This window comes from Tamandua tetradactyla, chromosome 7, assembly GCF_023851605.1.
Source record: "Tamandua tetradactyla isolate mTamTet1 chromosome 7, mTamTet1.pri, whole genome shotgun sequence".
In the NCBI taxonomy this organism is placed as follows: Eukaryota; Metazoa; Chordata; class Mammalia; order Pilosa; family Myrmecophagidae; genus Tamandua; species Tamandua tetradactyla.
The window spans coordinates 134,248,949-134,263,833 of NC_135333.1; the positions used below are offsets into that span (position 1 = coordinate 134,248,949).

At 38.0% G+C, this 14,885-nt stretch overlaps 1 protein-coding gene across 7 annotated transcripts in view; it reads right to left on the reverse strand.

Annotated features, from left to right (window-relative positions):
• Positions 1-14,885, reverse strand: part of GRIP1 (glutamate receptor interacting protein 1) — a 733,183-nt gene that overhangs the window by 23,265 nt on the left and 695,033 nt on the right. For all 7 annotated transcript variants that reach the window (XM_077111339.1, XM_077111343.1, XM_077111338.1 and 4 more), the window contains 3 exons: positions 8,307-8,463; positions 7,353-7,464; positions 2,685-2,918 (listed from right to left, as the gene is read on the reverse strand). In XM_077111339.1, coding sequence (XP_076967454.1) covers positions 2,685-2,918; positions 7,353-7,464; positions 8,307-8,463 — 503 coding nt within the window. The remainder of the gene's footprint in view (positions 1-2,684; positions 2,919-7,352; positions 7,465-8,306; positions 8,464-14,885) is intronic.

Here is a 14,885-nt window from a genome sequence, read left to right on the forward strand (position 1 = left end):
TGCTCCTTTCCTCTTTTCTTTTACTTCTGTGACACCCATTATACATTTGTGCACCTCATATTGTCATTCAATTTCCTGAGACCCTGCTCATATTTTTCCATTCTTTTCCCAATATTTTCTTTTGTGTGCCAGATTTCAGATGTCTTATCCTCTAGGTCACTAATCCTTTCTTCTGCCTCTTAAAGTCTGCTACTGTAGATCTTCATTTTTTTTCATCTCTTCTATTGTCCGTTTCATTCCCTAAGTTCTGCCATTTGTTTTTTTTCAAACTTTCTAGTTCTTCTTAATGTTCATCCAATGTCTTCTTTATATCCTCCCTCAACTGAATGATTTGATTTTGATGAGATTTTTCATGTCTGTCTGACCATCCTGATTTAGTTGTCTCAACTGTATCTCATTTGAAATGTTGGTTTTTTTCCTCTGAATGGGCCATATCTTTGATTTCCCTAGGATGACTCATTAATTTTTGCTGGTACCTAGGCATTTGATTTCCTTAAATAGTTTATGCTAGAGGTTGTTTTCACTCTTTTACACAGGATTTTCTTGTTGGATGGCTTTGTTCTCTATCTGTTCTTTGGTTTTAAGTTCAACTTATTCTAGATCTCTAGCATAGGTTCTTTGGAATTTTTTAGTTCTTGTTATTCTATTTCTCACTCTGCCTTATATGGAGCCTTCTTGTTTTTCTGAGGAGGTTCTCCTCAGATATGATCAACACCAGTCAGATTTTTCTCAGACAAGATAGCCCCACATCTTAGGAAGAGAGAATAGCCAGTATCAAGTTTCCCTGAGGTTGAGACCTAGCAGTTGTCAGACATTCCTATGAAGCATATAGACTCTGTGCTTTTCCTATCCTGCTCAGCATGTGGCACTTGTCCTACAGCTTCCCACCAGCATCAAGTGATGTGATGCTTTTAATTTCAGCAGCCTCTCCCTGCCAGTGGTTTTGTTGAGACAGAGGCTGAGGTAGTAGGCAGGCTTTGGTTGCTTCTGTTTTCCAGCCCTTTGGGACTGAATTCCCTGAAGAAGGGCATCCACTTGAGCTGGGCCCCACCCCCCTTTTCTTGGGGAAGATACACTCTTTAGAGAATTGTCCCCATCTACCTGACTATTTACTTTGTCTCTCAGACATGCCTTAATTCTTCCCTTGCCTGGGGCAGTGCTGGAACTTGAGCGTGCTCATGAGAGTTCATATGATCTAATGAGCTATCAAGAAGTTTGAAAAAAAAAAGCCTTTTCCCAGAGATGGACCCCCACTTCCCAGGTTTGCTAGTCAAGAGCTGGAGTGGGTACATGGCTCCATGTGTCCTCAGGTTCTATATGCCCCCTTTTCTTGGGGTCCAGTTCTTTTCCAATATTTTGTGCTGTCCAACTAAAAAAGGCTTTGTTGTTTTTTTCTGTCAGCCCCACCCCCTCTCTGCTGTGGTGAAAACTCCTGGTTCCTTTAGTGCTTACTCCAGTGTTTATCTGTGTTTGGGGTCTATTTTCAGTAGTCAGAATTTGTTAATCAACTCCGGAGCTTGGTTGAGCTAATTTCTTGCTACTAGTGAAGTCTGTTTCCTTTGTCCTTGGGGAACAAGCCTACTGTGCCCATGGGGTGGGGGCAATGGCCTCTGCAGCTTGGGAGACTTACAGTTCTGTGTGGGATCTCAGCCATTACACTCATTCCAGACTGGTGTACAATGTATGTCCAGTCACTGATGTTCCCCCAACAGTTGTTCCATACAATTCCTGGCTATTTACTAGCTGCTCTGGAGGATGAACAAAATTCTACACCTCACTATCCCACCAACTTGCCTTGACTCTCACCTTTTACTTCTTAATCTGACATTTATAAGCTCTTATGGACAAGACAAATAACTAATCTCCAGTTAGTAGATTATTAATTACACAGAGGTCCTGATTGTTAAGTGGAATGGTATTGTTACTCTTTATACATCATTACTTATTACCCCCAAATAAAGAATTAGAAAAGAAAATCAGAGGTGCCTCCCTACCCATACTTTCCTCAGCTCAGGTTCCATCAACACTGTCACTTACATAAGACTTGTCTAAACTCTGCCAGCTCTTCCAGAATTCTGTGTGTGATGGAGGGTTTTCTTCTATGAATTAAAGTAAGGCAACTAGCTACAACATTGTAGACAGAGAAGGAATATAGCCAGGGCTTACTCAGTCCTGGCCCAGGACATCTAAACTCTGTCTCAACAAGAACTTCATGTCTTTTGGTAAGACTAACCTTATACTGATAAGTCTGTAACTAAGAACTAAGCCTTTCCACATTGAACCAAGACCCCCTTTTAAGTGAAGCTATGAGTTTTATGAGGACACTGAGAAAATCCTTTCTCCCTTTCAATGAGGTTTTAAAAAATAATAAATCAATTCATCAAAGCTTCATGTGACATGGGAACCTCAAACTTTTATAAGAAGAGTTGGGCTTTTTTTTTTTTTTTTGGTATAACTAAATACATTTTTGAGAAACATGTTGCTAGAAAGTCGATTTTCACAGTCTCCCCATTATCATGTTTTGAGAGCAACCAAACCTCTGAAGATATGCTCTTATGCTCTGGCTTCTTTTCTTGGCTGAGCCCATAGGAAAATGTCATTACTGTACTTGCATTGGACACTCACATTGAGCAGAGCAGGGCTACTAAATTTGAGCCTAAGGAAAGAAAAGAAAGTTTACTGACCTTGTGCAGCTCCACAGGAGTTGGGGACATGATCTCCTTTATTTCTTGTTTCATTTTCCTCAGGGTCACAGACTTCCTGCCTACATCTGAGGGCAGGGTGTTGCTCCGAGTTGTTTGGCTATAGTGTGGCCGTGATGTACTCCGCTCCTGGAAGCTGGCCTGTCGCCCCAGCTGACTGCGAGCTGTGGGGGCCTCATGATTCAAACTCATCGTGCTCCCCGACATGATTGTTGCCTGTGGCATTGACAATTTTCAGAGACTATTAAACCATGGTTGAAGGAAAGGGTTTGTTTGCTCCACAGTAAGCACATTGCCCCCTCTGCCCAGTCAAAATACAGTCTCTTCAGGGCATAACCAAAGGCTGGAGAATGGATGTAGTAATTGAACTATGAAAGTCTGGGAAAAGGCTTTGCAAGTGACATTTATACTGCACATCTCACATCCAACTTAAGTACTTAAGCCATTGAGTTTATTTAATCAAATACCACCCCTGGCAGTCTGTAATAAATTGGAAAGCTCTAACATTTTGCTTATTGCAAACTACATTTTTAAGCATTACTTTTCCAGGCAGTCTCTAACAGATGGGATTCATGAGGCTGCCTTCAATTTATCGTACATAAATGAACCAACTTCTCAGTAAGGTCAGGTTGCCTGTATCTACAGTGCTGACTTGGGCCCCAACAAGTGGCTGGAATGGGGTTATTGTCAGAAAGGCAAGGGATTCCCCCCACTGCTGCCTACCTGGTATTTGTATATGATCTTTCCTTTGGCCTAGGGCCCTGCCTCAGAAGCATGTAGGCCATTTAGGCTTCCATGTTATTTCGCGTAGGTCAGTGTTTCTTAGGAATGGCTTTTGTATAAGATCCAGGAAGAGGTTTAAAAAAAAAAGTCATTTATTATGTTATTGGACTCAATCCTTTGCTAAAAAGCTGTGAAATCTGGATCGGATTTTACCAGCGAATTGCTCAGTTTCAAATATGTTCCCTGCATGATATAAAAAAAATGACAAAACTAGATCCCAAGTAAGACTGAGTTTCAGAACTGAAACAGAAAAGGATTGAAACCAATGTCAAGTTGTTGATCTTAAGTTGTCATGATTAGAGGGACTAAAATTCTGAAAATTCACTTAGAGCCAGCATTGTAGTCCTAGATGTGATGGTTACACAAAGGTAAACTAGAATTGGTGAATCTGTCTAAAATCATGGGAAAAGGAAACCAAGTTCCACATGCTGTGTAAGTGGCTACTTATATATAGTAACACTGATGCTAATGGTTACAGAAGCTTAATTTGTCTAGTCCTCTGAATAGATTCACTCATTTAAACCTCACAACAATTCTATGAAATAGAAACTGTTATTCATCTTAATTTAGATGAGTCTCATTTAGATGAGTCTCATCTAAATTGAGACTCAAAGAGCCTAAAAGCTAATAAATGAGCCTAGGGGACTATTCAAACGGACTGATCAGAAGGGAACACTGCAAAGCAGGTACTTTTCACTTGTCATGTCTCTGGACTTCTATAATTCTAAGATTCACCTGGTGTTCAAAGATGCTTTAAATGACAGTCAAGTATTGGAACACAGACTTCTATCTAATGACTCCATTTAAAAAACCAAACAAGTACATTTATCAAAATCCTGGCTAGATAGTTATCTCACGGACCATTTTGAAAAAGCAAATTATAAGTGTTCAAAAACAAACAAACCTTCAGATTACTGGGCATTAATGTGTGCTAAGTACCAAATATGTGTGTTGGTATATGTAAAATCATTTAATACTTATAGTAACCCTACATGTAGGTATTACAATTATTATACTTTCCCATTTCAGCCGAGAGCCTGGGATTGGAGCCCCAGCAATCTGCCTCCAGGCCCCTTGCTCCTGACTATCAGGCAGTACGGCTTCTCAGTCAATTATTAGGTGCAATGATACAAAACTGCCTTTTTAATAGGTCAATAAAGCAAAACTATAGAATATCAACAATTGCATTTGGTTAAACCTAATATCTGAACAAGTATGGGTTATCCATATTATGGTTTACTTAAGATAAATTCTCTTTTAAAACTTATTAAAACCTTTCAATTACTAACTGCTGGTATGTTGGGACATTCATTTTTTATGTCACTTACAGATTATTTCTTTGTTTAATCTACTATAACTGACAGCATCCAATGATTATTTTCTTGCTGTGCTGACCATCCATCTATTGTTTACAGCTACTTAAGATTAATTAATTGTATTGTTAATCTGTTTTCTATATTCTTTATCATGGGACAAGCAATTTACATTTTGAAAAGTAAAATATTTCAAGTGAATAAGTGACATCTCTATAGGAATATAAAAATTAAAAGAAAAATATAAATACAAACACTAAAATGTAAAGTTAAAAAATTATTTAAAAATATTTAGGATTTACTCTGGCTGCAATGGTATATGTTGTCTATTTATATTTTCCATAATTCATACATGTGTGTTCCTTCTAAGGCAATTACAGTTCTAATTTGACAGTTATTAAGCCTTGCTTCCTATAAATATATTATAATAAAAAATAATAATCAAAGCAATGCTTATTACTCAAGAAATAGTAATAATAGTCAATTTTTATTGATCATTTCTTAAGTGTCATAGGCATTAGTTCATTATAATCCCTATATTTTACAGAAGAGATATCTGCTAAGTAAGATTAAGTAACTTGCCGAAAGTCTTATGGCTAGAATTTTTCTTACTTGTTAAAGATATCTATGTATTTTTTAGGATCAAACTTATATCTGTATTATTGCCAGCAATAGGAAAATGACTAGTAAATTAATTCTTATTTTTGTTTCAATTCTAATCGTTTTTGGTTTTAGCTATTTTTTATGCCCTTATTACTATTATATAGTAAGCTTTAATTTTTAATACTGGATGTAAATTTTATATACTGGAAAGTAGTTTCGGTAATTTTTTTTGCATAATATCTTTTGCAATCAAGGGGTTGTAGTTCATTTAAACTAAAAGTGAACATTCTTTAAATAAAACTGTAAATATGACTGTTATTTATGAATTTCCCAGTCATCAGTTAATTGACAATTTTAATTTCTCTTTGGTTTATAAATTTAATCCATTTCTTTTTCTGCACTTCTAATTTCAAGGGCCATGCCTGACTATAGCTATATTAGAGCAAATTTACAGGTTATCACAATATAGTTTCTGTGCTGGTGCTGTTCTCATGAGTAAACTCAAAATCTCAGTGGAATACAATCTCATCATATTACTTTTTACACCATCTCCTTTTTACATAATGTAAAAAAAGCTACTGAAAGAATAGCTTCAAAAGTGAAGTATCAAAAGCAAAATGAAAAAGATAAATGAGCCAAAACATGTCCTCAAAAAAGCAAGGATACATTCCAGAACTGTGCATTGTGTTCACTATTCAATTTGGGCCTCTCTTGCAGATTATTCTAAATATAGGAAGTGGTAAAAGCTTAAATAAGCTGGCTGATAACCATTATAAAATTTTTCAAACTTGCATATAAAGGAATTGATTGCTGATATCTTTAATTTATTTAAGTTTTATAGGCTTATCCATCTCCAGGTCCTTTAATAGTGCTCTGAAGCTGAAATTCATGCCAGGTAAAACTATGATGTTTATAAAATTCAAATTAATATCTTTCTTTTAAGTCTTTTTGCAGATTCACAAACATTAGAATCACATAAAATATCCACACATGCAATTGAGAAGCAAAATAATATAAAGATGAGTAATCATTTTAGAATTGCAAGAGTTTCACCCAGTTATGCCATTCACATTCCTTATGGTGATTCAGGGACCCCATACGACATCAAAATAAAAATGAGATTTTTGCCACTTTATTTTTTACAGCTCAGAAAATTTAAAAGAACATAAAAGGAAACAGCCCAGGACTTCCCAGACCAAAGTGTGAATATTGTCAGTGAATTCATGGCTTTGATTAAAGAACTCACCAGGAGTTCAGCTATTATACTCTGTCTCACTCCTTCTAGAATTCACCCAGGTTAATAAGGAATCAGGATTTGCAATTAACAGCGAGGTATTATGTAATATTTTGGCTGCTTGCAAAATAGATTGGCCTTTTCACCAGCTGCATCGTATCCACTTTAAGGGCAAAACAAAATAAAATAAAATTTCCTCTTATGTTCCTCATAACAATCAAATTAATGTCTATACTGGGTACAAATGAGAACATGCCACAGAAACCTTTCTAAAGCAACTAAGAGAATGAGATGTGCCACTGCTGGGAGACTTAGCTCACTCCTCAGCGGTTCGGGGGGGAAACAGTCAGATACAATCAGGGTTAGCAGGGAGCGATGGCGAAAGCCACAAGTCAGTAAGCTTGGGGGTGGGGTGGGGGTGGAAATGGGGAAATAAAGACTTTCAACTGCATTGTATAAAATCAAATTGCTTTCCAGAGGGCAAGGGGGCAGGGAAGGCAGCTTCACAAGCAAAAATATAAACATAAAGGCTAGGTACCAAGAGAGTCATGTTTCTCAAAGACAGACGCTTGTCAGCTTTCTCCTGTGGAAAGGGGTTAAAGCTTTTAAATGAACTGGTGTGAGAAATGCAAACTCAAAAGGACCAAAAAAAAAAAAGAAAAGGAAAAAGAAAATGAATGTAGAAACAATAAAATTAAGTAGCAGGACAGAGGATACCTCAAGTTCTCTGAGAATTCCCGATTGTCCGCAGGTTTCTAAATCCTCCAGTGCTTGAGACCAGAAGTTCTCCTCTTGCTCGGCCTCGGCGCTGTCAGAAACCCCTGAAAAACTGTCATCAGGAAGCACAGTCTGGATTAGGAACTATCCAGAAATATTTGTGTGTGTGTGTGTGTGTGTGTGTGTATTCAAAATTTCTCTCTCCATCTTATACACACAAAAAGAGAGACTCATTTCGAATTTGGCTTTCTTCCAACGGTGATCTCCCAGGAAAGGCTGGCCCAACGTAAGGCTGCCTTAGGAAACACAAAGTGTTGTGAAGAGTGAAAGGATGGACCACGCTCTTACTAAGTGAATTCCAGATTATTCATGGCCACTGCTGAATGTGCTGCAGCAACACGGCACACACTGTGTGGGAACATATTCAGCTGTTCTTTCTAAAGAGAAAGATAAATCAAACGTGTCTCTAAGCTAGAGAAAAATGTGTTTATCCCACTTATGATAAAAATTATTATAAACCCATCATTGCCACTTTCTATGAATTTCCTTAAAATATTTTGGTAAGGAACAAAATGTTAAAATATACCTTTAGTTAAAAATACGGGGTCTTCAATTTTTACTTTTTTTAAAAAAAAAACAACTTTACGTGAAATTACCTTTTAAATGAAAGGAGAGGGAAGCTAGTTGTCACAAAGTGGGATGTGGTTTACGGAGGGATATCTTCCCCAAGTGTTACTACTGCTTTCATGAGGGGAACGCGAGCTCTTTCTCGGCCACTTGGTGGTGCCCAGGCTGCCTGTGCACAGGCATGAGTTTTAGAATCATCCTGCTCTCTGGTCAGCAGGGCTATTGCAGCAGCTTTGAGAAGCCGATGCTGGAAGTAGAGGCGCTCACGTCTGGTCTAAGTCGCTGCAAAGTCAATTTCGACATGGTGGCACTGGATGAAAATCTTACCCGCTGCCTGTGGGCCGGTCCCAGTCTTCATTGCTTAGCCCTACATCTGGGGAAGTCTGGCTTCGCGGCTTGGTGATGGGCGACAAGCTGCCTCTCTGTTTTGGACTCCTCCAGTCATAGGTATTGAAGTTGTATCCTGAGGCCTGAAAGCTGGTGCCTAAAACATGAACAAGGGATTATATTCTGTATTTGAGATACTGGAACATGGGCTTCTTAAGTAACTGTCCTTCTTGGTGGTTTACATTAGTTTATTTGAGGGTGTGGACTTTAACCCAATTTGGGGTCATAAAGACTATCAAGATAATACTAAAATCTTTCATTCAACACATTTCCACATATTATCCCAGTTGATCCTAACAGCAACACTGAGATAAGTCTCTTAGACTCAAGCAGAAGGGGTTCCTATTCTGAGCCTGTGCTTTCTCCTGCCCCCTTTGGGCAAGAACTCATCAGGACCAAGGGGATGTGCCCACCAGATCTACAAACCCTTCTTTTTTAGTGCAAAATGGCCTTGTATCCCCCTCCAGGGCTTCTGAGGACTGCTTAAACAAGTCTGTGTTCCTGAGAGTGGAGTCTGCCACTAAATAGAGGTCCCAAGTCAAGGAGTGGCCAAGGCACAGTTGGTTGTGGTGGTGTGGACAGGGCTTGGTCATGTAGACTGGAGCCTGTAAATGTTAGGGTTGGGCCTGAGGATGACTTAATCCAATGAGAAATTACATTGTCAGCAGGTAGAGGGGTAAAAATAGTGGACATATAGTGGGAGCTTATAATGCATGCAAGACTTCATGAAGTGCTCTATTTGTATCATAGCTATTCTTCATAACCATCTTTGAAGGTAAATACTATCATTATTTGCATTTTATAGATGGAGATACTAAAGGCTCAGAATAGTGGTTCAAGTATGTGGGAATACTTGCAAATTTTCTAGGGATATGAGAAACGCACAATTTTAGGAGAATTCATTTTCAGATCCTCAAGTACCATATGTCCTTCTTCCCCAAACTAATCTTGCTGAGAAAGTGTCACTGGTTGAGGCCTGTCAGTCCTCCTGACTCACCTAACCTTTCATAATTTTTCTTCTCTATTTTATAAATGGAAAGACATATTTCTCATCCATCTCAAATCTTTGATGGGGCTTAGCCCTGGGGCATAAGCTACCAACTCAAGGGACATTTTGGAAAGCTCCCTCCTGAGGAAAGTCTTCTTGGAAGCAGCAAGTGCCTTATTCCAATGAGGCACAAACTCAGGCCAAGGTTTACCCCTTGTCCCTCCAACTCTCTAGCTGTCTCTTAGAATTAGAATTCAGAAGTATGATGGCTGTTGGGGTTGGGAGGCTGGTATAGTATTATGTTTATTTGAATTACAACATGAAGACTTCTTTTTTTTCTGATAGGAACTTAAGTCTGATTAGCTTGACAGTGAAGAACGGCTTTGGCAATTAACTTATATAATAAACATTTCCCCCGAATTTGAATGAGCTAAATCTGTGCTTCCAGGATTTTAACAAAAATATATTTAAAACTTATTTACAGCAAACTGGAAATTCAGTCTTTGCAAGTATTTCAGAAGAAACATTTTAGATGACAACTTTACATCTGACAATGCATACAGTTGTTAAAATTCTTTTGGAATTTTAAGTGGGGGAGTAGGGGCTGGATTGCAGATCTGACTCCATATCCCATGTAATTAATTACCTACTGCTTCATCCACCACTTCAGGTTGTGACCTATTATGTGTGTGTGTATGTGTGTGTGTACATATGTACTGGGTTGCACTGTAACATGTGCATTTTACTGTGTCTAACAAACAGGCCTGATGCCCCATCTTCATGTACAATGAAATGACCTTATTACATAATATGCAAGTGACACTCCTGCATCATCTTCCCCATTCACTTTCCCTCCACTATTTGTTCTTATAATTGCATCCTTGTTACTAGTTAGAGCCCAGGGAAAATAGACTGTCTAAAGGATAATGTGATCCATCGGACTGGATCTCAAGAACCCAGGGCAACGCCCACAGCTGCATAATGGAAATGCTCCAGGAACCTTCTGTTTCGGCATATTGAAGATCAGAAGTCCTCGGAGAAAAGGAAATATATATAATTCAATATTTTATTCTCTCCTTTTCTTGGATAACTTCAGTAGTGTGGCTAGTCACTTGGGAAGAAGTCTTGTGGGATGAATGTGAAGTTTTCTGTCAAAAGTGTTGCGTTAAGGGAATGCACACACGACTTCTCTTGAAGGGGAGTGACTGGGTAATGGTGATTTCATCCCGGCTCCCTCTGTCAGGCCACCCATTTTCTCCTTCTGGACCAAACAAATCAGCCCTGAAATATGTGATGTCTCGCTTCTTTTGATACCAAAAGAATAGGGGAATCCCTGCAACTCACTTTCCTTAACGAGTTTTAAACGTTCTAAGAGCCAAATAGTAAATGGGATATCCTCTTAATGGTGTCCCTTTCTGATAAGTATGCAATCCATATGACCACAGAATTCCCTGTGGAAATTCCAATATATTTGAGACCTAATGTTCTGATTCTCTTTCCAGCTGTTACTGATAAGGAGTTCCTGGTGACTTCGGCAAGAGCCTAATAACGTGTACAGCATCAAAACTAGGAAAATGCCAACCTTGAAAGGCATGCCTATCCATAACAAGGATGGTTTGCTTTAATAAGCAGTATCCAATGATTACTGCATTACCACAAATAAATCAAAAGGGGAGAAAATGTACATCTTTCTGGATCACACACAGAATCAGAAGACCTGGGGACGGTCCCATCTCTGCCCTAGTCCAAGCTATGCTGGCACAAGGATTGGCATGAGAAAAGACCTACGTTCAAATTCCAGTCCTGCCACTTCTTAGATCTGCAGTCTTTGACAATTAACTTCTTGGTATAAAACAGGGATTATGATATGTACCTCACAGGTGCAGGTTCAGTGAAGTAAGAACAATAATGTACAGAGGCACACTTATGAAAGTGCCTGAGACACAATGAATTTTTAATGAAAATGGATGTCCACTATTTTTATTATTTACTAAGTCATTCAACCTCTCACAAGCTCAATTTTCTCATCTATAAAGCAGGGATACTAGGAAAGGAGATAAGCTGTGGTATTATTAATTTAGTAAAATTTTGCATGTGTCAAGTGTCATGTACTATATGAGGACATGAGATGCAAAGATAAATAAAATCGGTTCTCACCTCCCAAACTGCACAGTTAGTATCCATATGGGAAAGAGAGGAGGAGATACAGGCATACGAAGTGATCTTATGGGATAAGTGCTATCCTTTTTAGCCTGAGCACACAGACATGGAAAACAGGTATCTGAACAATTAATTCTGCTTGTTTGGGGTCAGATTGTAGATCATGAAAGGTGACAAATGAAAAGTAACATATAAGTTGGAATTAGAATAAGAGTTGGCATTTACTACATAGAATTGCTGGGTAAGACAGTGTAGGGCTAGTAGAAGAAAGAAACTGGTAAAAGTGCAGTTAGAGTGAACCCTACTGCCTACCCTCTTTTTTCCATCTGTGGGTTACTGCTCCATTCAAAAGGAGGGAACAGCATTCCAGGAATACTTTTGGTCCTTCTTATTACCTGTAATTTTCCTCCCCAGAGAATGATCAAGGGCTTACCTAACTGGTGAATTTTGGAAAAGAATACTGGTTGTGTACAACTAGTCCCATCCTGGATTTTCCTGGACTCTTGCTTTCCCACTGTTCCATGCTGTGTGGTGAGCCAACCTGAGTCTAGTTACTGGGGCCAAGACTGTACAGTTACCTCACTGTAGCAAACCATCAGCTGCCTATAAAACATCCATTCTCTCCTGCATCCTTAGTACCAGCATACCAGTTTTGGGGTGGGCATATTGCTGCTCAGAATATGATTATATTTCCTGGCTTCCTTTGGAGCTAAGCATGGCCAGTAATGAGACATCTTGGAATGTTCCCTTCCACCCTTGTTCCTGATGCCTGGAATGCAGGTGTAATAGCTGGAACCTCAGTAATTATCTTAGAACATGAGGTGAACTCACAGATAGAAGTCAATTAAACATAAGAGAGCAGAAATATTTAGGAGCATGAGTCTCTGATGACACTGTGGAATCACATTCAGCTTTGAAATGCCCATGTCTTTATTATTTAAGCCACTGTAAATTCTATCCAACTGAACTGAATCCAATTGGCATGCTGGGTTCGTGCTTTGATACATTTGACTCCCTCTCTCATTTAATTCCCAAAGTCTAGACTTTGGTTAGAGGTAGGGAAATAATAATCTTGATTTTATCTACAGGTCCAGCTCAGTTTAGTTCAACTCTAGAGGAAAGACAAAAGCTTATATTTCCATATTTTAATCCATAGCTGACTACTATTTCAATTTCTCAATTGATTTAGAATTGATGAAAGAAAGGGATGGCTAAAACACCCATATAAAAACACACAGGGTGAGCAAGTAACAAAAACTAAAGCATGCTTAGCAAATACTGGGAATATGTGGAATAAAGCATAATACAAGAAGCTGTCAGGTGATGAGAGTGATAAAGTACTTTGCAACTAGATTACAAAAACCTCTGTTTAATCTAAGGACATCAGACTTTCCTGTAACAACAGAGACCCATCAAGAAATGTTTTTAAGGCATGGCAAGATTAGATTAGTTTGTAGAAAGATCATTGATAGCATTGTGAAATGTTAAGATATTCAAAGTAAGAAGATAAGTGAGGAATTAGTTATAATGTTTTAGGTGTGAGGAAGATTCTAATAAAGGAAGTGGCAATGGAAACATAAGAAATGTTTAACAAGTAGAAAGTAGAAAGATGTCTGGATCCTGATACTACTGAGGAACTACCTGCCTTCTCCTGGCTTTTTATTATAACAGGAGAGAAACAGATTCCCATCTTGCTTATACATCATCATTTGAATTTTCTGTTATATGTAGTTAAACTCAATTCCTAACTGATGCAGGTGGATGATGATACCATAATTTAAAATTGAGGAAAATCAGGTTTGGGTAAAAGGCAAGCTGGCTGCCATAGTTGAGAATAAGTTAACAGGCTCATACAACTATTTCTTTATACCATGAATTAAACTTAAAAGAGAAGGAATGGAATAAATGAGGCAGTCCAAGTGTAAAAAAAAAAAAATCAATTGCCAGAAATACACTTAAACTTAACTGAGTGGTGATGTGAGCACTTAAAACGAAAATACATACATGATGTTGGAAACTAGATTTTAAATTCAAAATCGACAAAGGAAAAATTAGAAAAATAGAAATTATTAAAAACATATTTCCTAATTACTCCTTTAATTTAAAATTAGAAATTTCTCTCTCGCTCTCACTTTCTTTCTTTCACATCTTTCAATTCCTGCTCTTACACTTTGTATTATAACACAAGGTTAAAGAAAAATCAGTCAGGGGGTATAAGGGTGATTCAGTGGTAGAATTCTCACCTGCCGCAAGGGAGAACCGGGTTTGATTCCTGGCCCGTGCACTTCCCCGAAGACAAACAAACAAAAACAAAAATTCAACAAGTGGTGCTGCAATAACGGGATAGTCACATGGAAAAATAATGAAATGTGACCCCACCAATACAGCATACAAAATCAACAAACAATAAAATCAGTCTAGATTCCTTTCACTGACAGTAATATTTAGCGCTATTCATTTGGATAAAATAACTTTTAACAAATGCGGTTCTTCTGAAATGGATGGAATCTTGGTATGATGATTTTTATTTTTAGAGTAAATACACTTTAGATAATTGTAAAATTCCAGTGCTCCCATACTGTAATTTATTTTCAGTACCACAGTATGGTATAGATTAATATCTTCCATTCGTAGCTTTAAATTTACACTCAGTATTAATTTGGAAAAGTGAATTAAATAATGATGGCTCAGATTCAAAAAGTTTGATACCAGAGAATGGTTTTGGAATTCAATCTTCAGCTCTACAATTTTGGGATTGTAGCACCTGCTGTTTTTGCTTTTGGAAACCATTTTAGTATAAGAAAATGAGCCAGATAATTCTCTGCCAAATTTGTTTCCTGAAGACCCAATTTTGGTAAGAATGATAAATCAAATCATATGTTTGTGTAACTATTCATAATTGTTCTTGCCAAGAAATAGTCAAAGTTTAGATGATACTGTGGTGTCTTAAAATGGTAAAGATAGTTCTGCCTTCTTTCAGAGATTACCTCAAAACAAAAAGGAATGACAAATAACAGAATGCACACCTCATCTTCAACAAAGCTAGAGTAATTTTTAAAATCTCAAACCATAATACTTAAGAAAACTTGCTAAATTCAGTGAAAGTCAAACAGCAGGACAGTAAGAAGCCACAGGAGGGTACCTATAGCTATAGATTTCAGAAAGAATCCAGTCCTCCAGTTTTGCATGTGGCAAAAACGGCAACGTTCTTTTGAAACACTGGGATGGATTGCATGGGCTGGTAGCAGGAATGTCCTTGACTCAGTTTGGAACCAGGGTAAAGCTAGAGAGGTGAGCTGAAAAATAACACACGTAGATGTGTCAACCACTATAGGAACCAACCTAGCAGTAAGGCAGGAGAGCAGAGACTT